This window comes from Tyto alba, unplaced genomic scaffold (assembly GCF_018691265.1).
Source record: "Tyto alba isolate M040663 unplaced genomic scaffold, T.alba_DEE_v4.0 Super-Scaffold_2, whole genome shotgun sequence".
NCBI lineage: Eukaryota > Metazoa > Chordata > Aves > Strigiformes > Tytonidae > Tyto > Tyto alba.
This window is the reverse complement of record NW_024881282.1, coordinates 65983101-66008155: the sequence shown is the minus strand read 5'-3', so window position 1 is coordinate 66008155 and position 25055 is coordinate 65983101. Positions and strand designations below refer to the sequence as shown.

At 36.8% G+C, this 25055-nt stretch overlaps 1 protein-coding gene across 1 annotated transcript in view; it reads left to right on the top strand.

Moving 5' to 3' along the window:
- Positions 1 to 388: 388 nt before the first annotated feature.
- Positions 389 to 25055, top strand: part of ATP6AP1 (ATPase H+ transporting accessory protein 1) — a 54718-nt gene continuing 30051 nt past the window's right edge. The window contains exons 1-6 of the mRNA XM_009973389.3: positions 389 to 501; positions 7670 to 7796; positions 7902 to 7970; positions 14973 to 15166; positions 16220 to 16263; positions 20898 to 20983. Coding sequence (XP_009971691.2) covers positions 389 to 501; positions 7670 to 7796; positions 7902 to 7970; positions 14973 to 15166; positions 16220 to 16263; positions 20898 to 20983 — 633 coding nt within the window. The remainder of the gene's footprint in view (positions 502 to 7669; positions 7797 to 7901; positions 7971 to 14972; positions 15167 to 16219; positions 16264 to 20897; positions 20984 to 25055) is intronic.

Genomic DNA, 25055 nt, shown 5'->3' with positions numbered 1-25055 from the left:
TGCAGTACAGAGAACTTTTCTACAAACTCCATTTTGAAGTTCAGCAACTCTGTTATCAGCATGCAGTTATCAGGGAGTTAGAAAATTATGGGACAGGAGTTTGGAATTCGTGATTCTCCCTTGTACTAGAATGTGAGAGGAATCTGTCTATGGTTATACTGCAGAGAGTTTTATGAGCTGCTTAAATCACAAATCTGAAAGTTATTAAAAATAGAACTCCCAACTTCAAGCTAAGGAAGTAACACGCTCTGAAAACTCATTAGGGAGCGACCTCACCCAGCAGCCTGGCTGAATCCAGATAGCTGCAACCGAACGGGGGAGTGCAGCTGTGCCTCTGCTCCGACTTCCCCTTGCTGCTGGCCAGGTACACACGCACTTGCCCGGAGTCATGTCGCAGCCCCGCTCCGCTGCTCCAGCCCTGCTGTTGTGCACCCTCGCTCTGCTGTTCAGAACCTCTCTGTCGGTGGAGCATGTACCGATGCTGATTTGGTCAACTCAGAGGTAAGAAATCCAATAAAAGAAGATCTCTGCTTATGCTACTGCTCTGTGTGTGTGTGTGCAGAATATGTTGCATATCATCAGTTGTGGTAAAAAACCTCTGGGCAATAAAATTACTCAATAAATAAATTTGCCTCTTGACAATCAAACAACCTAACAGATAAATTTACCCATTTTTATTTATAATTTTAGTGCTCTAAACTGGTCAATAAGAAGTAAATAAATCCATATTCTTAAAATCTGAAGTAGATATGCTTTATTCACCCTAAAGCAACCTTGAACTCTATTGTTAGAGATGTCTTGACGTACAGGCACAACATAAGGCAGTCTCACAAAAAGGAGCTGACCAAAACCTGTGTGGGCAACCTCAATCTTGCATTTCCTAATTCCTGAATCCTGATTTTTCACTTTAATGTTCTTTTTAATTAAGATTTTTTAATAGAATATACTGCTGTGTGTATAGACATCAGCTGTTAGAAACAACTGCGGAGTCTTGAGAGATCCAGAGAGACATACAAAATTCAAGGGTTTGCATATACTTACGAAATAAGACTTTGAGCCTGTCTTGAAAGAGCCAGACATAGACCTCTTTTTTCCAATGAGGAATTTTATTCATGCAGACTTTAAGGATTTTATATAATTACTTAGGATTTCCAGAAATATGGCAGCTTGGGCAATGCAGTAGCTTCAGGTGGGGTACTGGATATATTAAGTTGTCAGAGGACTATGTGCCACTTATTCACAAGGCTGTCCCTGCAGTGCATACATACTGGTTTTGTCTAGGAAGTACTGCCTGAAAATACAGTAAGCTGATGTCAGAGATATGTAACAAAAGGCTCCTGAGGGGCTTGTGGGATCACAGGGCTGATTGAAAGGGCTAAAGGCAAAGTCCTGTTCTGGGGTGGGAAGGCGAAAACAGACCTGCTGTACTCTAGGTTTGCCTCAAGTGTGCTTTGGCACACTTGACTCTCCTCCTAACTCCTAAATCCTCCACATTCCTAACTTGGTTTGTCTAAATTGTAAACCTTCTCATGAAGAGTTCACCTCATACCATCTGCAAGCACACATGTATTATTCTTAGTTCAATAGACCTGATTTCAGATGGGTATTTATTAATTTCTCTAATACATATAGTCATCAACTATAATACAAATAATCAAAACCGCCAACAGTATTTGGAATTTGCCACAATCAAGTGGGGTGATTTCATAAGCATAAAATGCTTTCCTGTACCACAAATAGCCTTGGTGCACAGGTTAACCCTCACATTTGCAGCAGGGATGAACAGAAGGGGCTGTAGGGACTGGGATTCCTGTTGGGCTCCTTTGCTGGCACAACCAAGCTGTGTGTGCCTGGGCAGGGAAAGTTTTGCTCCTGAACTCCATTGGTCATCAACTCTTGTCAGGTCTGAATTCATGGATTTTGAGTATTTTGTATCTTTATTGCTTTGTTAATTCCCAGAGTGTTACTTGTGATATACTCTTTTGTAAAGTGAGAAAGGAACCAAACCAATGGCTTCTTGGGAGGTAATTATCCTTTCAGCTAGTTGCACTGGATTCACACAACCTTTCACGAGGCTTTGAGCCATTCTTCAACACATTTGTAAGAATGAATTATCAAGCTCTCACTAGGAAGAGAATCAGACTAAATTCTGCTCTCATTTATCCCAGTGTAAATACTTTGTCCTTAGGCAAGATTTTTAGGATTTAAATTTTAGAGCTAAATCAAAACTTTTAACATTTTTATTTTATTTTTTTCCTTTTTTCTTTTTTTTTTTTTTTTTTTTTTGTTGCTTCTTTAAGTTCTTCAGGACATCTTCCTCCATGTATGGTGCCATATAGACAAGCATGCTACTCTTCTGTTTTTTCATATGTTGTGCTGTAATGTTGAGGGCCAGGGAAGATAAATGTACAGGAGGTATTGACTGCATTTCTTTCATACATATCCTGGGCATTGTATTCTTCTCCCAGCAGTGATTAATACCAGCTTTTACGTATGTCTACCCATCTCTCAAGCATTTCCAGAAACTGAACCTCTGGTCCTTGAGGAGTCACAGCATATAGAAATCTGCAAATTTTGATAAAGTTTGATTCAGTAACTTTGACTTTTTTTCTTTTTTTCCCCTGAAATAAATAAATGTAACAACATCAAGGCTTTTTTAATATTCAAAATATTTAATTGATTCACCTCTATATAAGACAGGCACATGTATGAGTGCTAAACCTCTGTATTTAAAATAAATTTAAATGCTGGAAAGAGTTGTTCTTAGGACAAAATTTATCCTAAGAGTCTAAGAAAAGACCAGTGTTTCCTTTGTCCTACTTCCTAGCTTATATAAACACCACATCTGTTGTCAATATAAGCAAAATATTATCAGTTAACCCCATCATAAAAACAAACTTTCCACCAAAACACAATTAGCAACTTGCTCTACTGCAGATTGTTCAGGTATATACAAATCTAGAGCAAGAAAATCAGGACAGTGGACTTGATTAAACCAGTTTCATGTTTCCATTAACAGAACATTTTCTGGAAGGAGTGTTCCTCCTACCATGACCTTTGCATTTTTTGAAAGGTGAAGTTCTTGTGGGGCAGAAATTAGTTCTGGTGAAAGTCAATGAAACAATCAGAAAGGCGATTTATATTATTTTATAAAATAAAGAAACAGTAACAGCAACTTTTGGTTGCTAACCCTTAACTCCATGCTTTACATCTTGGTACTCTGTGGTGATACACAGTCTGCAGTGTGTGATCTACAGGCTTATGAAATCTGGAAACTACTACTGAAAGTTTCAGGAAGGGTAACTAAAGAAGTGCAGCAATTATCAGTGGACTTCTATTCACTTTGTGGAAACATGCCCCACCAGTTTAAAAGTTCAATAATTCATTGATCAACAGAAGCTGAGATTCACTGATCTATTTCCTCAGCATCTCCCAGGTTATCTCTTAGGATATGATATCGAATAGTTGAAGGATAATACATTTTTCTCTTCTTTAGAACTAGCCACTGTTTGTCAGCCATATCTCAAAACAGCTATATTAGAAGAATGTAACACTTCAAAGTCTCTCTTTTATGCATTATTATTGTACTGTAATCATACTATTAAAGATGATGTCATCTACGGATGACACCTGCAACTGACAAACACATTCAGGCTGAAAAACATAAGGGAAGTGTGATATAAATCCTTACAGGGACATTAGTAAATCAAATATCTCTTTCCTCTAGAAAGAATAATGGAGATCTCTACTTTGAGAAAAATAAGTGTTTTCTACCAAACAACAATCTTTCTCCATTGAACTCAGGAGAAAGATGAAGTGGGAATAGCTCAGTAGGTCACAATGTCCTGCTTTTCACAAAGAAATACTAATATATCAGTGGAAATTCTCCAAATAACTTTGGCCTGCAAAAATTGACCTTTATCTTAAATTAGCCTTTAAACTAATATCCCCTGGTTGCTTTCTGAAGCAAGAGAGATAGAAATATTTCTCTTGCATACAATACACAGAAGAAAATTATCTAGTCATTTTGAACCAATATTCAAAAGAATTTATTTCCCTTCACAGATAAGAGAGGGAGCTTGAGGAAATAAATCCATTAAAATTAGCTTTTGTGCTTGCCCCCTCGTGTTTGTTTTAGGAATTACTTTTGCTTACACTCTGAAAATATATTACTACCTTCATTTATGCTATGCTTATATTGGAAAATTAAACCTTTTGTGGAAAATCCAGATTATAAGTGATTTTAGGAAGGCATTAATGTCATACAGTACATTTGCAGTGTTTCCTCAAACTGCAAGGAATTTACTGAAAAATCTGCTGGAAGAAGGTGGTACATAAAAAGGATACAGAGGAACAGAAAAATGTTTTAGCTGTAACTTTACTGGATTTCTATGTAGATACTCTGCTAGCATGCATGCCAGTTTACTTCTGTTGTGCAGGAGAAGTTATTATATCTTGTATGGTAATCACAAGGTGGCTGAAAGAGACAACTGACAAGAATAACTTGTAGGAAAGAGTTCAGAAGCCAGCTACAAAGCAAAAATGTAAGCTCACAAGTTAGTGATAGAAATCCTGTTATTTAATATCTGTTCTTCCTGTGGGTCCGAATACAAGAAATCTTGAAATCTTTCCTTCCATCAGAAATAAGTGTTCAAATCCCAGTTCTACCTAGAACGAACACTGGTCAGAGAAAAATCTGTATGCTTAAACTTGTTGTCATGCTAGAGCAGCTAGGGACAAGAAAGAAGCAAAATAACAAACTAAGCTTTCTTTCCTCTCTTTCTTTTGTTCATTGTCTGGCTATTTGAGGAAAGAGAGAGCAGCTGAGTTAAAAGTTTCCTCCTTTTCAACCAGCAGTAAAGCACATGCATTAGCAGAGATGCTCGTCATTGTGAGCCCCACAGCTGAGGACCCCAGGATGGTTCCGTGGTGGGGAGCTTAAGCCTGATGCGCTTGGCAGGCAGCTGTGCATCTTTGGACATCAAATTTTGTATGAGCAATCAATAGTAGCAATCAATGTGTGTTGGCCTACTGCCTGCTTCATCCTATGCCATCCCTTACTGATCTCTTGTTGACCGCTTGAGGTGAAGAGTTCAAAGGGGTGGACCTGTTCACAGCACTCCATAAAGCACACTATCAACGTATCGACAATGCACTGTCTGTGGCAGTCACGTATCTCCATTTCACTCTGCAGTTCACAGTTAACCATCTAGTAAAACATGCTGACATTTCCCATCTGAACCGTGGCGAGAATATTGTTGCACCCAGCTGACAATAGCAGCCCATTCAATGAAGGATGTAGCCTTGCCTATCACCATGCATAGTGCTCAGCACACTATTTAAAAGAAAAAAAAAATAATGCATGTATAATAGGGTGAATATAAGTATTAGACAAATGCTGCATTATAACAGAATTATTAACTAACTGATGCTGATGTAGATTTATTTTTCTAATGATGATGCTGGAGTTACTAAAGTTGACTGCTTGGAAGCTAAAAGATCTCACAAAAGGCACTTTTCAAGGTTAGATAGCTAGCAAGAACAGCTTCAAGGAACAGAGGATACCTTAGAAGTAAATATGCTTTAAAACAGGATCATCAAATTTCTGAGGTTTTGAGTTCACAACAAAAGCCTTTGCCATTGTGCTGCTGCAAATAACTTAGTTTTGTTTCATCTGCTTTCTGTTACTTTTTATTGTTAATTTCAAGTCCCAAAAGCTCTCAAATCTTCATTTCTTTTTTTTTTTTCCCCCTAATATTAGGCATGAAATAGATTTATTTAGTTAGTTTTTTAAAGCAATATACCAAGATACTGACTATCATTTTCTTTCACACAAGCCATTTTTAAACACCTTTTAATTTAATCTACTTTATTTTCCTTTAATATCATTAGTATTTTGGCGTAAACATGCAATGCATAAAGTCAGTATGAAAGTCAGTCCTTGAATAATCATTCAGAACCTTTGGGAGTTTTTGTGTTTTCAAATATCTGTTTTTAAAGATGATATTTAAATATTTGAGACTGTGAAGTTTGAATTTTCTGAAAAGTTTAGGCATAGCTGTTACAATATTAGAGTTGTTTGGTTTCATAAATATAAGCTAAAGGGAATTTCCAAGCACAAATTAACAAAGAAGTGAAGATGCTTAGTAAAACTAAGAAAATATCAAATGATAATTTCAACCAAATTAAAAAAAAAATTTCCTTCCTGCACAACAAGGTTTACTTCTAAAGCTTGAAAACTGATGGGTAGAAGATCTACTAGAATTTGATTTTAACATCTGCAGCACGTCGTCCTGAAAGTCTTCCACATGTACAGTTTGCTCTAACACTCTCCCAAACCCCAAAATCTAAAGTCATCTGTGTATCTAGTACCGCAGAATTGCACTGTTTTTATCTCTGCTGTGGGTGCAATTATAAGCTTTTGATTCACCCTTGGCAATCTTCTCTGGAATTACTGGGAAGTCTTAAAGTGAAATATAGATTTTCCTTATCCATGAAACAACACTGAAACCCCTCTATGTGTTCATTAACCCTGTTCTACCTCTATCTTAAGAGATTGCAAAGATTGTTCTTATTCATAAAAGCTTGCTGTGCAAGGGTCATTTTTGAATTGCTTTTGGGTTAGAAAATTTAATCAGCATCTCAGCTTCATCAAATTGCAATCATATAACAGCTGATGCTACAGCACACATCAATTCTCTGTATTCTATTCTTAGTGATTAGACCAATCAGGATGTCTGGAATACCTGATTCCTCAGGCTTTAGCAACTGATCTATGTTTATGGAAGATGGGAGATTATGCTTCAAGCTTTGGGTTGTCTATGGAATGACAACTTTACCTTAGTCCTTGACCTAGGACCAAAACTTTCATAATAAATCTCATCTCTGTAAACCCACATTGCATACTGTCAAAATCCCAATCAGGTGTTGAAAGAATAATGTCACCTCTTGCTTTGTCCATAACTGTTTTTTGTGGCAGCAAAACTAAATGGATGAGTGATTTCACTGTCCAGTCCTCACAATGACAGGCTGGCAAAAGAATCATAAGCTTTTCTTGGTGTCCTGAGCCATTCTGTTCAGAAGAGCTCCTGCTTCTGGAAAGGTGGGTTTTCTGAGCTGCTTCTGCAGAATGGTTCCTTCATCATGAAAACCTTAGGAGAGAACATATTGGTTACAACAGCACTGAAAATCAACTTTACTTAACCAAAGGTTTATGAAAATATATTGCTTTATGACAACTTGTGGTCTAGCCTGAGTTCTACTCCTCTGTGGCCACCAAGATATCTGACAGCATTGGAAAGTGTTTTGGGAGTTGGGATTCCCTCTGGAAATACTCTCTGAAGGTTTTCAACATATTTTTCTTCATTCCACTTAATAGATTTGTTTTTTTTGAAAGATGCAGCTGCACTCTTGTATACAAACAGGAAAGTAGAGAGAGACAGTTATCTTGATTGAACCAATTTAATACTTGCTGTAGCACAGTTAATGTGATATGGGCATAAACAGACAAGTTCTTTTTCTCTTTAGTAGAATGAAAGTAAACTGAACTGTAAAACTAATCTTAATCCAAAAAATATTATATCATTACCTGCTGCTGCATATTTAAAGAAAGAAGAAGTGTCATCATTGGCAGCAAATTTTACAGAAAAAAAAAAAAATTTCTTTGTAGATCACAGTGGAATCCAGACACTGTTGTGCATGAAGGACATGTTGTCTCAGCACAGGAGCTGACTGTACTCTTGCAACCTGTTTTTACCCAGAATTCCAGAAACATCATTTTGTTCCTGCAAGATATGGTATGTAACATTAATTCCTTTTCTCTCACTGATGCCGAGTACAAATCTGTACCTAAATGAGATGCTGTGGATCCTTCTCACCAGTCTACTGTCTTTGTTTTGCAGCTTAGCATAGATGAGTTCACATACCTCAGTGAATCCTACAGTAACAAGAATCCATTTCAAAATGTTCAGGCAAGCATTTCTCTCTTTTACTTCTTTATATATAGTATTTAAACTTAATAAAGATAAAGATACAAGAAAGATGCAAACAGACAATAATTGGGAAAGTAAAACTGAATTGCAGCAGTTTTCTTATTTAAATTATTTATTGAGATTATTTCAGTTTAAGCAGATGGGTTAAAGGAAATCAACTGAGTTTGCAGAAGTGTGACTTGTAACTGTTTTATTTCTGAACATTGAGTTTTCAGAATTTGTCATAACTGACAAAATTGTTCCTAAATATGCTGCAATTCTGTATTTTAAAAAACAATATAAACTCCAAGACTGACATCCCAAAATTCTGTTTTGAAGTCACAGAAAGAAAATAAGTCACCAGAATCAATTATTTATTCCTGATTTTCAGAATTGAAAACCCATTTTATTTTCACAGAAATTGAAGCTCATGCAAGGAATTAACTGTTTCATGTTTGAATGTGGTTAATATATGACCAGATACTGGATTGCTTTAATCTTTATGAAAAAATGTCATGCTACTTGAGTAATTTGAAATAAACTCCAGGCACAGAATCTAAGATGGAGTCTTCCTGAGCCAGTCAGCAGCTTCAACTTCTGTCCTCACTGAAGAGGTTTACAGATTTTGTGCACAGCATCTGTGGTTGTACCTATATGATAGTTTATTGAACTGTATTTAGACAACGGACGTGTTCACACATGGAAGTCACAAAAGCATTCCTGCAGGCAGTGAGGATGAACAGAGCTATTAGTAATGTAACTGGTATCAGAGCATATGAGGAAGTGTAAATTCCCAAGCACCACACAGCAAGCTGTATGTGTAATTAAATACATAAATATTCACATATTACCTGTCCCTACATCTATACTGTCTAAAAACTCATGTCTTCCTTGTATCACTGATACTGGAGATCTTCATATCTTTGCCATCTAACAGCATTTTAACACCGATGCTGGAACAAAAACAACTATTCAGAGTATGCACATGGGTTTTCTGAGGAATGAATGGGAGCGTATTCATTTGTAGCATGAGGATCAGTGGCTGCGTCCACAGGCAGATGTACTGGTACTTCTGGTATACTTTATCTTCTCTGGGTTTAAAATCTATACAAGGCTGTGTCTGGAGCAAATGTTGCTGCCTGACTGCAAAACTGATTTGATATCAAAAGCTGTGTGAAATGTACACATGGCATTGCAAGCTCCCAATAATGGGGTGGTCTTATTTAGGTAGGCCCTGGATGTTTAAGAAGAGGGATATTAAAATATTTAAAATTTTCTTCTTTTGTCTCGTAACCAGGAGTCCATCAGCACTGCAGGTAGAGCTTATCGCCAAAGTCTACACATGAGTCCAGAGACTGATGGGTTTAGAAACTGGGTAGTATGTTGAGTGGATGGGGGACCTACCAAGGGCTAGTGAGGAGGTCCTCAGCTAAAGAGAGGATCATGTTTAACTAAATCTTTGGTATTTATCTGGCAAAGCAAAGATCTGAACCCAGGTTCTAAACAAGCTGGATAAATGTCAGTAACTGTTTGCTTTCTGACTTGTTTTTCTGTCTTGGAGCTGAGGAACTTTTTCTCATTACAGCTTCTTTAAAACTGGAGTTTCTTTCAAAATTGCACACTTTAACTCCAGTACTTCATAGATTTGTTCAGTTGGACTTGGCAGTATTAATATTTTTCTGGAATAGTTTTGTGGGAGTGAGGTGTTGTAACTTGGATGAAAGAAAATTAGATGTACAAATCAAATATTTCTTTTTCACCTAGATGCCCATATAGAGAATTTTGTCAATATCTATTGCATAAACTTGTAGCTTTTAGGGCCAGAAAGGATCTTTATAATCATCCACTTCTATCTTGGATGAAACAGAGGGTACAAAAATTTGCTCAGTTGCTATCACATCAATTGCACTCCACTTCAGCTGTTTTGGGAAAGAAATCCACTCTTAATCATGCTATGAAAGAATCTGTCATAACATTCACAGAACACGGGACAAAATGAAGGTCATGTCTGAATTTTCTCACTGGGGAAATTAGAATCTTTGATGTTGAATAATCACAATTTTTTATACCTTCACACTTTATATTATACAAGTGATTCATTAAGCTGTAATAGACGTTCTATGTCACTTGAGTATCCCCCTTTTGAACTTCAGAAATGCAAATTTATTCACAAACCTAAACTAAAGATCTTATTTTGAATGTATATGTGCATGTAGCAGCATGTGTAGTGCAAGAAGGAAATGTTATTTGTAAAAGAATTATAGGCTTGTAAACCACAGAGACATTTGCAGATATTAGATTTGTTCGGCTACATTAACAGCTCTTTTGAGCTTTTGGGATCAATAGGTTTGTGTGCAATAAAAGAATTGTATTTCCAGTTAATACAAAAGAAATCTTATAGTTACATCATTTGTCTTAGACATTCAAAGAACTTTTTAATTAAATAATAAAATACAAAGATAAGCACTTGGGGAACTTTTTTGTCAAGCAGTCACCTACCCTACAAACTATTTTTCTTTAATATTAACTTTGGCTTTCCCCAAACAATGCTCAGCTCTTTAGAAATGGAGTGTATGGTAACACACTCCAATTAGTGGCCAGCTGTGCAGCTGCATAATTATTATTATAAGTCATTGCCATTTGTGGTTCTATATCTCCATTGTATCCTCACTCAGTGGTCATAGACTGAGGAGAGCTATCTTCTCATATGTGATACAGATGTCCTACTAGCATTTTGATTGTTTCCTTTGTCTTTACATCCTTCAGTTTAGTTATTTTTTTTTTTTTTTTTGCCAAGGGGCATGCAGAACTGCATAATAATGAAGATATCAATTCATCATAGATTTATTCAGTGACATGATGGTGTTTTCTACTCTAGCTTTTTCCAAAAAAAACTACTAATATTTGATTTTTCAATTCTGATCACTGTCAGCCACTGAATTGCCATTTTCAAAGAGCTGTTGTGCCTCTTAAGGTTTCATTACTGAAGGGTAACACTCATTTCTGAGTCTATTATCTATCATTGTGTACATAAAATTAGTGTTGTTTTTTTTTCTCACCCTGCGCTCTGTTAAAATCAATTTACATTGAGTCTCATCAGTTACTTTGTTGCCCAAGAGGTTGTACCAGAAGTTGCTTCTGCAATTCATCAGTCAGCCTTCGCCTTTATTATCTTGAATAATTCAATGTAATCAGCAGATTTCATTAGCTCAATATTTATGCCTTTTTACCAGACAATTTATGAGCATATGGAACAGAACAGACCCTAGTGCAGTAACAGATACTTTTTTCTACCCCTTGCTTGTTATTTCTTTACCAACTCTTTACCTATCCTTTACCTACCTCCATGTGAAGATTCTCATGCTAAAGCAGCTTGATTTCTTTAGGATTCTTTGCTTCAAGACTCTGTCAAGTGCCTTCTGTGGATCAAAGGACACTGTATCAGCTAGATCTCCAGGGTGTACATGCCTATTGACTCCTTCAGAGATTTTCAGCAGAACTGTGAGGCACAATTTCTTTTGGCAAAAGCCATGTCAGCTTTTTCAGAGTATAATCATTCTTTGTTGTATATAGTCTGTATTTTATTATTTGGAATAGTTCATCCCATTCTTGGACTTCAAGTTTGCTTCCCTATAGTTTCTCAGATCTGTCCGTAACCCTTGAAAAGAAACCTGATGTCATGTTTCCCACCATAGGGTACAGTGGTATGGAGGTTTGTTCAGCAATACTTTCTGCAGCTGAAACATATTTCAGCAGCTAAAGTACATCAGATCAATTTTCATTAAAATCATAATATATAGCTTTATGCATACATTTAGAGAATACAAATACAGTGCAGCAGTGTGTAATATTAATAGTAATTGGAAAGTTAAAATGCAACAAAGATAATTTTCTTTACAGTTATCACTCTGTGTAGAAACAGATGTGCTTCCAAATCTGTTTGAATAGATTTTTCTTTTGTACAGATAACCCCATTGACCAATGCTGTAGCAAATAAATACAATATTTTAATATTTTAAATGACATACTCACAGGTGAATGATAAAGTTTAAAAGATCTCTTTTACACGGAAGAGACTGACTACTTTGGGTGTAGGTTCCCAGATATTTCCAGAGCCAACACATGAGCCTTTTTCCCAACTAATACTTTTATTATAGGAGTGTCTATCAGCTTTGGTGCCAAACATAAACTAGTTCAGAACAATGAGTATGCCTACATGATCCTTGATAGATGGATGCATGAGTCTTTGACAAAGATTTTAACAACAGATTTTTAACCATAGACCTAAATTTACTCCATTCCAGCTTCAAATTGCTTAGGTGTAATATTAATCCAGTTAATATAACACTGAAACCAGAGCTGGGCAGTAAGTCCAAGCACATCTTTTTCATAGTGCAGCTACTTGGCTTCATCATGGCTAGGACGTGGACAGAGTCATCCCGCATCCACCTTCCAAAAAAACCTGAACAGAGATATATGTAATCCAAGACTGAAGTTTCTTGCAAAATTTCACTCAGGAAGGGTGTTTCAGGAAACACTGAAGAAGGTAACTGTACTCATAATCAGAGTCAGCTTCCCATAGACAGGTCATAGATTCTGACATTTAATGTAGGAAGCTCTGCTATCAGTCCAACAGCTCAATAGGAGGTTTTCTTCCTTCCTCTCCTTTCCCTTCCTTTCCCTTTCCCTTTCCCTTTCCCTTTCCCTTTCCCTTTCCCTTTCCCTTTCCCTTTCCCTTTCCCTTTCCCTTTCCCTTTCCCTTTCCCTTTCCCTTTCCCTTTCCCTTTCCCTTTCCCTTTCCCTTTCCCTTTCCCTTCCCCTTCCCCTTTCCCTTCCCCTTTCCCTCTCCCCCCTCTCCCTCTCTTCTCCTTCTCCTTCTCCTTCTCCTTCTCCTTCTCCTTCTCCTTCTCCTTCTCCTTCTCCTTCTCCTTCTCCTTCTCCTTCTCCTTCTCCTTCTCCTTCTCCTTCTCCTTCTCCTTCTCCTTCTCCTTCTCCTTCTCCTTCTCCTTCTCCTTCTCCTTCTCCTTCTCCTTCTCCTCCTTCTCCTTCTCCTTCTCCTTCTCCTTCTCCTTCTCCTCCTTCTCCTTCTCCTTCTCCTTCTCCTTCTCCCTCTCTTAGATACTGTGTGACTGTACCTCTTTGTTTAGTCCTTCAGCAGAATGAAAAATAGGGTCTTTCTTAGCAGTCCTTTTCATTTTCTCTCCTCTTTTGGAGTTCTTGTGTTTTAAACATGCATGGTAGTTGAAATTCTAAAATGCACAAAGCAACACATAAAGACAAGTGTCCAGTGGCCAAATGTCAAGAAGGACAAAAAAGAGGCATGGGATCAGAATGGCAATCTCAGGCTAATGAGTAGATATCCAGCTGTGTCTGCCCTTCACATGGAAAACAGTTGAATACTGGTGGCTGGAAGCTGAGACAGATGGCAGTGCAGGATTGGTTAGGAGCAGAGGCACAATTCAGATATTACTTAGTAACAATGTATTTTATATCTTATTCTACAAAAAATGAGTAATCTGCTTAATATATATGCTTGGAAGAAGTGGTTGCTGCCATTCTGGCTGCTGCTAGGGACAAGGGATTAAAACATTGAAAGTAAAATAAAATAATTGATTGTTGCTCAGAATTTTAGCTCTAAATTCATATATGCAAACAAACCAAAATTAAATGTATCATCCTTTCCTTCCAGGCGGTGCTAAAAATGCTACTCAAAGACCTCTGAACCAGATCAGGTTCTACTCTATTTTAATTTCTGCAGTTATTTTTCTATGAGTCTGGCAAATCAGACAGTACTGCATAATCCTCCCTTATGAGCATCTACAGAAATGTGAAATAACTAGCCTTTGCCTAGGAAGGAAAACATGTGAGCAATTAGAAAGAACCAGAGCAGGTCAGAAAAGTGGTAGGCAGTCAGAGAACAGACAAAAAGGAAAAAGAGTAGGTGGATAAAAGTGTTAGCAACACCACAACGCTTGCATCAGTTAGAGGGGGAGAGTCTATAACAACTTGAGTATCTGAATGTTGGATCAAGTGACAGACTCAATCTAGATTTAAATGTAGAAAATGGGAAAGCAAAGTTAAGAAGTTGTAAACTAGGACTCAATGAAAAAATATCTTCTAATATTGCCATTAAACTTGGGGTACATTAATTTTGATCATTCTCAAGTTTCCATCTTGCAATTTCTTTCCATAAATATTTCAGGTTTATTTTATGATCAAGAAAAGTCTTTGGAAAGATGTTTTTTCACTTGCAAGATGTTTTTTAACTTATTTCTGTCAAGTATTTTCATCAGAAACTCAGCTATAAGAATTATAAATAAAGTGATAAATACCCTGATGTTTGATTATCTGAACCAGTTCAGTCTGAGCTTTATAATTTGCATTTTGAGTAGAAAGACAGAAAGTACATGACATGAAGTTTGTGTATGGCTGGGTGCACTGTAAATCCTGAAACATGTAACTTGTTTTAATTAATAGTTACAAATCAGACACTCATCTGTCTCATGTGCTGTACCTCCAGGATGTACACAAAGGAAGGGTATTTATTACACAAAGTATGACTCTGTACTGAATCGAGCTGCTGGAACTTGAGGTGTCTGACACTGATCCTTCTCACCTCTGAGGGCATTTAGTTAGATGGTCATCTGATGAGCTTTGTTTCTGGCAGCGCTCACAAGCTGCTTCTCCAACACATTCTTAGCTTGAAAACTTTTACATCATGTTTCTCCTCTTCCACCATTTGTGTGGAAAGGACAATAAGAACTTGATGTCACTAAGTACCTTAAGATTGCCCCAGGAAGGTGCAGGAATAAAAGCAACACAAGTGTCCCTTTTACTGCTCTTTTCCAAGAGCAGCCTGCAGCCAGCCTCAGGCTGGAGAGAACTCACATAGTGTTTACCATGGTGGTTCCTCACCTTGAATATTAAATTAAGAATACATTAAAAAATGGCTTGTGTTTAATTATTAAGCAAGTAAATAAACTGTTCATAAATTTATTACAGGAAATTCTTCAGTCTTCTCCTTCATCTTTAGTTTTACCAGCTGTTGACTGCGAGGCTACCAGGTATCTTCTGAGCTTTCTTCAGGAGTCAGGAGACTGGAAGTTAACAAACATAACTAATCTCGATGTCTCTCAGCTGGAAGTGAATACATCTAAACCAAACTTACTGGTGGTTCAGCTACAACCAACTGTCAGGTAGGAGCTTGTCACAAATAAAACTAACCCACTTGTGTGTATGATTTTTAAAGCTTTTGGAAATGTCACTTGTATTCAGGAAATTTAAAAAATGAAGTGGAAGCTTACAGGGTTAGCAAAGTTTTTTTTTCTTGCAGGGGTGAATTTGGTGTTTTTTAAAGTCCCCTGATGAGCTTACCAGGTGTAATAGATGAATTATGTTGAGAAAGTCAGTCAGGCATTCCTATTTTGTCTGCCTCATTATATGAGAACAAAGGGATAGCTAATAAAACTAAATGGCAACACACTTTTAGCAGAAAAGCTGAGTTATTTTATGCAACACATGATTAACCTGCAGAATTAATTGCTAGAAGGCATTCCAGGGGTCAAAAAAACTGGCAGGATAAATAAGCAAGCAAATAAACACACTGACAAACCTGAAGTTAATATGAACAAAGAGACTGCTTTTCATCATTCTAGAAGGAAGCGGAGGGCTATAATTCTTCGTGTTTCCAGGCCTATGACCCCCGTGATCTAACAGAGGTAGAGAGACACTGTTCCTTCAGGTGAATGTATATTTAGAAAATATAAGACCTGGGTGTAGTAAGTCCCTTTGTTCAACTTCTACTCTTTCTTCTTCCTAGCCTGTTACTTGGGCATTTGTGCACGTCAGTATAGGGTACATGTATCAATGGGTCCTAAGTACAGCTATTGTATCACTACACAGAAAAATACATGATATCCATTTTAAGGAGCTCATTCATGTACAAATGTTAGACAAGGAGCCAACATGAAATGTAAAGAAAGCTGCGCAGAGATTGGTCAAAATAACATCGGTAGTCTGGCTTCTGCAGCTAAGGAAGTTCGAGGGGTTTGAGGAATGAGTTGAAGGTGTGGTCCTTGTACCAAATGGCTTTACAAAAGAAAAGGGTCATAAGGAGGAGATGAGAGAATGATGGAGGGACTGATGCTGACAGTAATCCTTTTACTAGTCAGTATCTTTGTACGTTTCTGGTTCACACTGTTCTTGCCCAGAAAAGATTTTTAATTATTTTTCTACCACTCTCTTTGTAGTGGATTAAATGAGATTTCCACCCTGGAAGCAATTGATGAAAATGGTAAGCAATATGACCAAGATATAATTAACATTTCATCATTTAAATGTGTATTTTCACTTGAGCAGATTGTATTCTCTAGTTCCCAGGCTTTGCTGTAATACTACTATTTAAAGGTTTTCTTTTCCCCCATTATAAGCAGTCAATTATAAGAGTTTTGAAGTACTGAGCGTCTGATTCAAAATCCACCAAAATGCATACAGCTCTGTAACCTGACATGTAATGATAATTCACCTCTGCTTCAGGCATGGGACTTTTCTTGGGCTCTGAGATCCTCTCAGTTCAGAGTATGAACCCCGCATCTCCATGCAGCTCGTACTGCTGCCTTGGATCTCACCTCGCACACCGGCAGCTGGAGGTGTCAGGCTTCATTCGAAGGGCTTGGTCTCAACAGAGGGTGGCTCAATAAATAGGAAATATTTTTCTAATCTTTGTAAAACCATACTGATGCCCTTCACAGCCTTTGATTTTCGAGTCTTTTATTAAGTTTACAGGTATTAAAAACTACTTGTTAAAGTTGAATCTCTCCATATAACACTATAATAAAACTTTTCTTGTCTGGCATCTGGCTAAAGATGAGGTGCCATATACCAAAGAAGCATTGAGAGGAATCTGGTTTGTTGCAGGGCTTTTGCTTACTATTCTAAATTAGAGATGGAGTTATAAAGTCTGCAAATCACTGTAGTGGTAGTTTCAGGGACATACGCTGTAGTGTAGCGGGCTGATAATTAAACAGTGTCCTTAGTGCCGATGGTTGTTTCTTCCCAGAGCTGGAGGTGTAAAATCAGGAGCAGATTTGAAAATCAGGGTAAAATACCTTAGTACTGAAACCAGTGGTGTCTCCTTTTCTTTTTGTTTTTACACTACTCCAAAGTGAGTGCAGTTTTCATATTCAAATAAGCAGCTGGACTTCCATTTCTGAATTGTTTAGTCCTCTTTCCTTCTCCTCAGAGTATGCTAGATAGGAAAAGTCTTGGATTAATGTTGGCCTTGGCTAAACATTAGCTTTTTCTTTATGGGACATTTCTTTCATCAGCTGCACAAACTCAAGAATAAGCTTCACAAACACTATCTCAGGCCACTTTGTTTTAGAACAGCAAAGTTAATGGAGGACCTGTGGGATGATGGAGGAACAGACTATACCAACTTTCTAGTTAGCGTCAACCAGATGTTATCAAGAAAAAGATGTGTGCATCAGGGAAGGAAGATGTACCACTTTGTATGGCCAAGTGCAAAATGTGCGCTTAGTATTCTGCGTCTCAGCTGTGCTCTAGAAAAGTGGGAGTGTGGGCTGAATCCTCAGCTTCTGGTTGGTTTGCCAAAGCAGCCACACAATGCATTGCTGATTAAAAACTGGAAGTAACATCAGCAGGAAGTTTTAATTAAAATTAAAGTTACTGAGCCACATTTCCTTAAAATTGTCCCACCAAATGTCTGTGCAGAAGATGGGAGAGAGTTGGAAGAGGGTAATTCCAAAGGTAGTAGGTAAGTGTCCCAAACACAGACTTCCAAGCCATGCAATCTGGGCTCCAGCAGGTCTAGGTGTCTAGGTATTGTCTGTAGCACAACCACAGCCATTTGCCAAATGTTGCTGTCAGGACACCCTTCAAAGTCAGAACTGCTTGCAAGGTCATGAGTTATTGCTGTTTGTTACGAGTGACTGCTGTTAGAACCTACCTGGATAAGCAGCAAAAAATACTATTTGTCACATACCTGCAATGTGAGAAGAGAATTATTAACCTATAAATATTGCTTGTTGACTTTTAGAATTTTTTTTTTTTTTTTTAGTATAAACTGTAAACTCATAGAAAAACACTGCAAACCTGTAGTAGGCTGCCTAGAAGTTCACAAAACCTCTTACGTTTGTCACAGGAACTTCTTTCCTTTCTGTTGTAGAGGGTTTTAAAATCTGATGTAACAAAATGTCAGAGAAATCTCTCCTGCTGTTTTACTCACTGCAGACAGGAAGCTCTGCAAGACAGAACAAATGGGCTCAGATTCTGCCCAAGGGGAATGTGCTGTTCTGAAATATCTAGAAGCTGGAGTAAGCAGAGGTTTTTAGCACGTTATTAAAATGAGGCTCATTATGAAATCTAAACCAGAATTCAGAAACCAAATCTACTCAAGTTTCAAGGGATTCAGACTAACTGTTGTGGTATTTTATGCTTCTTTTTAGTATTTATTATTTCTTTTCAGTATTTATTCTTTCTTTCCAGTATGTATTATTTCTTTCTTTTGCATGAGGTAGAGCTTGACATTATTACTCAGTTTTTGTCAGTTTTCTTAAACATTTCTCTGCTCAGGAAAAGGTTGCATTCTGTCTTACCTGCTGGATCCAGCATAGTTCAAAATCAATGACAAACATCTGCATAAAATGAGGCTCTTTAGTTGCTACTGCATATATTCCTTTTTCCACTCTGATTCTCAGTGCCTTCCTCTTTCTGCTCTTTCTCTTCTCTCCTATTTCCCCCCCCTTCATCTTGCTCTTTTCTGTTCTTTCTCTCTTGTTCATAGTTTATACTTTTCCTTTCTTTTCACTTTTCTCCTTCCAGAATGTTTCTTCTGAGTTCATTTCTTCCATCCTTGTCTAAAATCACACAAAGAAATTATAACAGATTAGAAATTAATAATAGCACTAATCCTGCAGTACCTAGTGAAATTCAAGGGATGTGTCTTCAGTGAGTAAGAAAAATTTAATCCTTCCACCTGGGCATAGATGCAGGCAGTTATAGTAATTCAAAGGTGTTATCCTAGACAAACTGTTTTACATTTATAGATCTATGTACTGTTTCCTGGATCCATGTTATATAAAATTAGAAAAAAAAAAAATCAAACTTTAGTAGAACCACTCTAAAATCACTCTAACATCAATATCACCATCTGGAGATGCCTCTTGTTCCATTAAAGAAAGAACCTGGGATGACTAATGTTCCTATGTAGGCATGGAATTTAGGTGCTTTAAAATATGGTGGACAATCTGGGCCCTTTTCCTTGGAGAATTTCCAAGTACTCCATAAGTAAGGTAGAGTTTTGCTCACAGGCAAACAGAGATCTGTATCAACTCTGTTGTCATAAGGGTGTTCAAAGCAGCTTCTCTGAATGAAATAATTGCCTCTAGAATCTTCCCAAGGCAAGAGTTATAGATGTTACTGGTAACTATAGTTACATGTAGCTCCTTACTGAAGTGAAATGCAAATAACATGTTTTTTCAGCAAGCAATCGGTTGCTTTAATGAAAGAAAAATCAAGGGCAATCTATGCATTTTTCTATGTACTAGTTTTTCTTCCACAAATTTTAGCTGAGGCTGCCTAGAATTTGCAGTGAGTTGCACTCTGTGCATATAAAATACAAAATCTACAGTATGTAATGCCTTGTACCTCCACACCCAATATAATTACACTAGCAGTATAAATGTAGTTGTTTTTCTGAGTAAGTCCATTTCTTATAGTAGATTCTTTTAGCAATAATTTCTTAGAAGGAAGATGTATATAGCTATGATTCTTGACTGATTTGGTTAAAACCCTTCAGAAAAAAACAATGCTTGTATTTCTACAAAAGCTAAACATTTTACTCAGCCAGACGACCATAATTACTGTAAATAGAAGAGGTTAGAAAGGATAATAATGTAAGCTCCACTTTCACTACATGAGAATGAAATACAATTTCTGTAAAGTATACCTTCAGAATCTGAGAAGCCTGTATGTCTGGGCTATAAAATATCCATTCACCAGACTGGTACATGGATGAGAAGTGGGAAGGCACTGAAACAATAAATGTGCTTATTTCTCTGTCAGTCCCAATAACGACACTAATAATGTTTTTTGATTCACAACCATTATGCTCCTTACCATAAGCAGATGTTAATATTTCTGCATACACCTTGAAAACATTTATCAGTTGTAAGTATTGGTCACAACTGCCTGTGGTTTCAGAAGTAAAAGAGGATCTTCTGTAGAGGTATCTCTAGACCTCTTTGAAAGGTCCTCTCTTCCTTGACTTTTCCTTCCTTTTTCAGAAATATTTCACCATATTTATCCTTTTGCCCCCACTGTAGTCAACAGCAAAATTTTTGATAGGCTCTTGAGGGTGCAGAATCAGGCTTTAAATCCACCAAAGCAAAAAGGAATATTGCTGACAATATTATGCATATCATGCCCCAAACTAAGCACTACATTTTGAGTATTGTTCCTCAGTGATTGGTTCTGTATACTTTGTAATTCACAGAATAATACTTCTTAAGTTTTATTACTTACTTATTAATTGTCCACTTGACTAACAGTATATGCATCCTGCTCTCACCTCTTAAGTGATTTTTTTCTGCTCTTGCATTTAATTGCCCCAAGTTCAACCTTTCAGATATTGTTTCTATGGTATTTACATTTCAGTTTCAAAATCACCCCTTTTCCTCAACTGCTGTAATGTATTTGTTTTGTATTGTCTCACTGAAATTGTGCATTTTTCACGATGCTGAACATGTCTTATCCTATTTTTACCTATTGACATATAAATGGTACGAGCACCTAAATTGCTTAAATAAAGAAGCTTAAACATCTAGCTCATTACTACTCCAACTACTGTAGGATTTTAGCTTTCTCAGCTTACAGAGTTTGTTAAATTATACATGTTTCTATTTATAGACAAAATAATTAGAACACTGACCATGGATCTGCAGGAACGAGGTATTCATTTTTCAGTAATTTATACTGCAGTGAGACCTTCAAGGGTGAGTAATCTTCAGTGCCTAGAACTGTCAGATTTTTGGCATCTAACAACTTAATGTTTACAGAGGAATGCTGTAGATGATTTTCAAGATTACACAAACAAGCAATCTGTATTATATGAGGTTTTGACCAGATATGATTGCATGAATTTTCATGTACGATAGCTATATCATGTAACTATTGAAGTTTTACTGATCTAGGAGACCATAACTCTGCTGTTGACTTTAGAGCTTATTATTATTTTTAAGGATTCTAATTTTAGATTTAGTTTCCATTTAACTCTAATGGCTTTATAGTAAACTCTATGTGGATCCTTATTGAGCTTCTTAGTGTGGTTGGTCAGTAAATATGCAGTGTTGTTAATTAACTGAATGCTACTAATGTATCCATTTTTGAATTAACTGGTTTCATTCCTTTTAGTCAATACTTGGTATTTATATCTGGAAGGTAAAGTTTTCACCCTTGCTCATAGTCAGAACATCATTTATAGATCACATCATACTATGTTAGCAGTAAGTAGCAATGCAGAAGTTATTTATGCAGTTATCTGTTTTGTATGACATACAGGTTGTAATCAAGAAATATTCAAATTTTAATTTTAATGCGATTAAATGGAAAACAGTCATACCTTGAGGAAAAATGAATACAGTTCCCACTAAGAGAGCCATATGAGGGATGGGTTCTATCTTAAAAATCAGCAACTTTGAAAGAAATGTGTCTATCTGTTCCAGTGGTAACACATCTGTGCTTCTAATACGATGCTTAGTTTAATTTGCATTTTAATTCAAACTCAAGATAAAGTCATTTGAAAATACAGAAGATATAATTTCTTTGGTTTAGGCAGCAGGAAAACCATTAGTGGAATTGTCTAGATCAAGTGTGAGCATTGCAGATAGGATCTTGAGAAGCTGGAGGGTTTTCAGGGAGAAACACAGAAAAATCCACAACTGTTCTTAACACAAGAACAAAACCCAGAAAACCTGATTTGAATGGGTGTGAAGTCCCTCTGGCTTATCCAAAAAAAAGTGTAAGAAGCAACTTGACTGTACTTCATAAATGTTCTTTAAGTCAAAAGTGGATGAGCCCCCCAAAGGTGTTCTCTGTTCGATCAGAAATATTCTGGGTTTTTGCAGGGAGGATCTTGAACCTCTGGCTACTCAGCAAGATGATCAGATTAGTCCCTTCAGACTCTAGGAAAAAGGCTAGTTCTATTGAAGAAAAACAAGAACTTTCTTCAATAATCCACCCTGTGAAATTAATTTCCAGAGACTGGGCTTTGATGACCAAACTTAGAATACAAAGACAGAACAACACGAGGAAGCAAGCTCACACTGATATTCTTTGTGCTGTATGTTTTTGAGGTAAAGGAGAGGATATGAGTCTAGGACTTTTGATCTGCCTTTTTTTGCAAAAATTTTTTAACAAAGATCCAAAATAAAAATAAAAATTATTTAGTTATTGTAGTTCTTTACTGTCTGAAATCAAGGGACATAAGCATTCTTAGTTGGAAATTGCAGTTAGAACAATTAGAATGAAAAATATTTTTAATTAATGAAAGAATTGTTATCAAGAGAAGGAATTTTTTGAGCAATTCTAAAAGTTTGTTGAATTTTACATCCATGCATATTTCAACAGACTTTCTAAATTAAAGTGACTTAGTCTGAGCAACTGGAGAACTTTTAAATAGTTAAAGCAATGTATTTCAAGATGTTCTGCATTTTTTAAAAATAAGGAATTTAAACTTTTCTTAATACTGTAAATTCAAAGCCATATAAAACCATTTGAAATGTATTTTTTTCCCCACAATAACTTTGTTATTTCAGTGCATTCAAGGTTATCAGCTTCTGTACAGAGCTAGAAAAAGCAAAATGGAAACTACCTTTGAGAGTTCATTGGTCTGTATATTTTCACGTAACTTCTTCTTAGTATGTATTGCATATCTTTGACTGTGCTTGAACTGCAGTTGTGAACTGTTATGTAACCTTAAGCTAAATAATGAACTCCTTTGCTTAAGCTATAAAGATTATATTCTATGATCTAAAAGTTACAGGGTTACTTGCCAGTGAGAACCAAGACCGCTATATACGAGAAGTAAAAGGCTTTGAACATATGGCAAAAGAGTCCACGTTACTTAGCATGTTTGAAAATCAATAACAATAATTCGGTGTGAAAGATTTGCATTTACTGAGTTAGCTTTTTCTTGTTGAAGGAGATGAGCTTTAAGCATGACACTTAAAAAAAAAAAAAAAAAAAAAAAAAAAAAAAAGGACACCTCCTCCTGATCAGGTAAATTAATTTTATGCAGTGAAGATCCCAAATAGTGGGGCCATGAGATACTTCTCTCCTGACAGCTCTACCTTCTTGCTGTTGGGCAGTTAATGATTTCATAGCATCATCTTGTTATATTCACTCATTCTTCCATTGACTCAAGCAGAGCAAAATAAACGTGAGAAATGCATATATTGGAAAAAGATTCCAGACTGGTATTGGCTTCACAGAAAGTGAATTAATGAGACAGGAAGCAAAACTCCCCTATGATTGAAACTGTTTTCTGTTTTGATGAGAAAGAGCTGTTCAGTTTAGTCAGTTCAGCCACAGATCCCTTTGGGCTATCATAGTTATCAGTTAGTTACCCCAGTGCATGGTGGAGATTTATTCAGGCTGGTTATTGCTCTGTTCCAGTTTCAGCATTTGAAGCTAGAAGACAAAATTAAGACCCTGAAACAGGCTGTTTGGTGACCTAAATGAATTGGTGTCACTAACCAGTAAATGATTCCTCTGGATATCCCATCATGTCATGAAGGAGCTGCCTTCCTCCAACAAGGCAACTACCAAATCTTTCGACTCTTGTAAAATGCTTTGCATTTGAGGTCTGGCTGAGTAGGACTGACATTGTGAGAGTGATTTATATCACCTAATCTTGGCAAGTGAAGTGTCAACATCTACATCAGCATTCATCAACCAGGGTTCTATCTACAATCAAAGACTTCTTAGGGTATGATCCTTTTGACTTATTCTGTAGGAGACTGCTGCAGAATGAGATGAAACTCACCCTTTATATTCTCCTTTGTGACAACCATAAAGGCAGTCCTCATACTTAGATCTCAACATATACATTTAGTCAGACAACAACTCACTCACCATTTCTCATCTTCTTTTAATTAAAAACCAGAAACTTATCCCAAGAATTGAGGAGTCTCCTGTCAAGACTTTTCTTCTCTTTGAAACTCACTTGATAATTTATTTTTCTTTGGAGAATCAACCCCTCAGCAGTCCTTGTTCCACTCCTGCATCAGGAGTACTCATGAATATGTGAATTTTTGTGTTCTTGGGGACTATGATCAGAATCACCCCTCTACTTATGCTTGCTGCTAGTTAGTTTTTTTTGGTTTGTGGTTGTAATGCATAATTTCACCTGTGCTGTTGTAACTGTAGAGGTTAAAAAGGCTGCAGTGACTGAAAGATATATAAGCTTCAAATCATAAAGCTCATCATGTTTTGCATTCTTCAGATCCTCATGGTGTCCATATCACACCTTTACAAATTTTCTTCTGAAACTTCTGCAAGACAGTTTTACAGTTGTTATCTCTTCCCAGTTAGATTGAATGCCAAGGAACCACATATTGCCAAAAGGAGCTTTATGGCTACTTCCCAGCTGATATTCATTTTGCTGACTTCACTTTTTACAGATGCATCATGAAGTGTTCTTTAAACCTTCTCTACTGCCTCCACATTTTCAGAGAGCTTCAGCTACTGTGGGCTTTTGACTGCTTCATTCTGCAAGCTGTCTGCTCTAGTTGGCGTTTAAGTGTTGAGTTTTTGATCCTACTCAGAGCCAAGCAATATGAGTTGTAGGAACTTTATTCAGCCATAAGTAACATGAACATCTGCTGTTGCATTTGACTCTTAGAAAGTGTCTATTGAAGGTATCCTCAGGTGCTCTTGATGTGCACCCCAACTGAAAAGAATGTGAAAAGTTTTTTTCTTCTTTGACAAGTGCCTGTCATTACATTTTCTTTGTTTCTTCTACCTAATGCATTACATTTTGCAGTGCAACATCTTCCATTTACATCC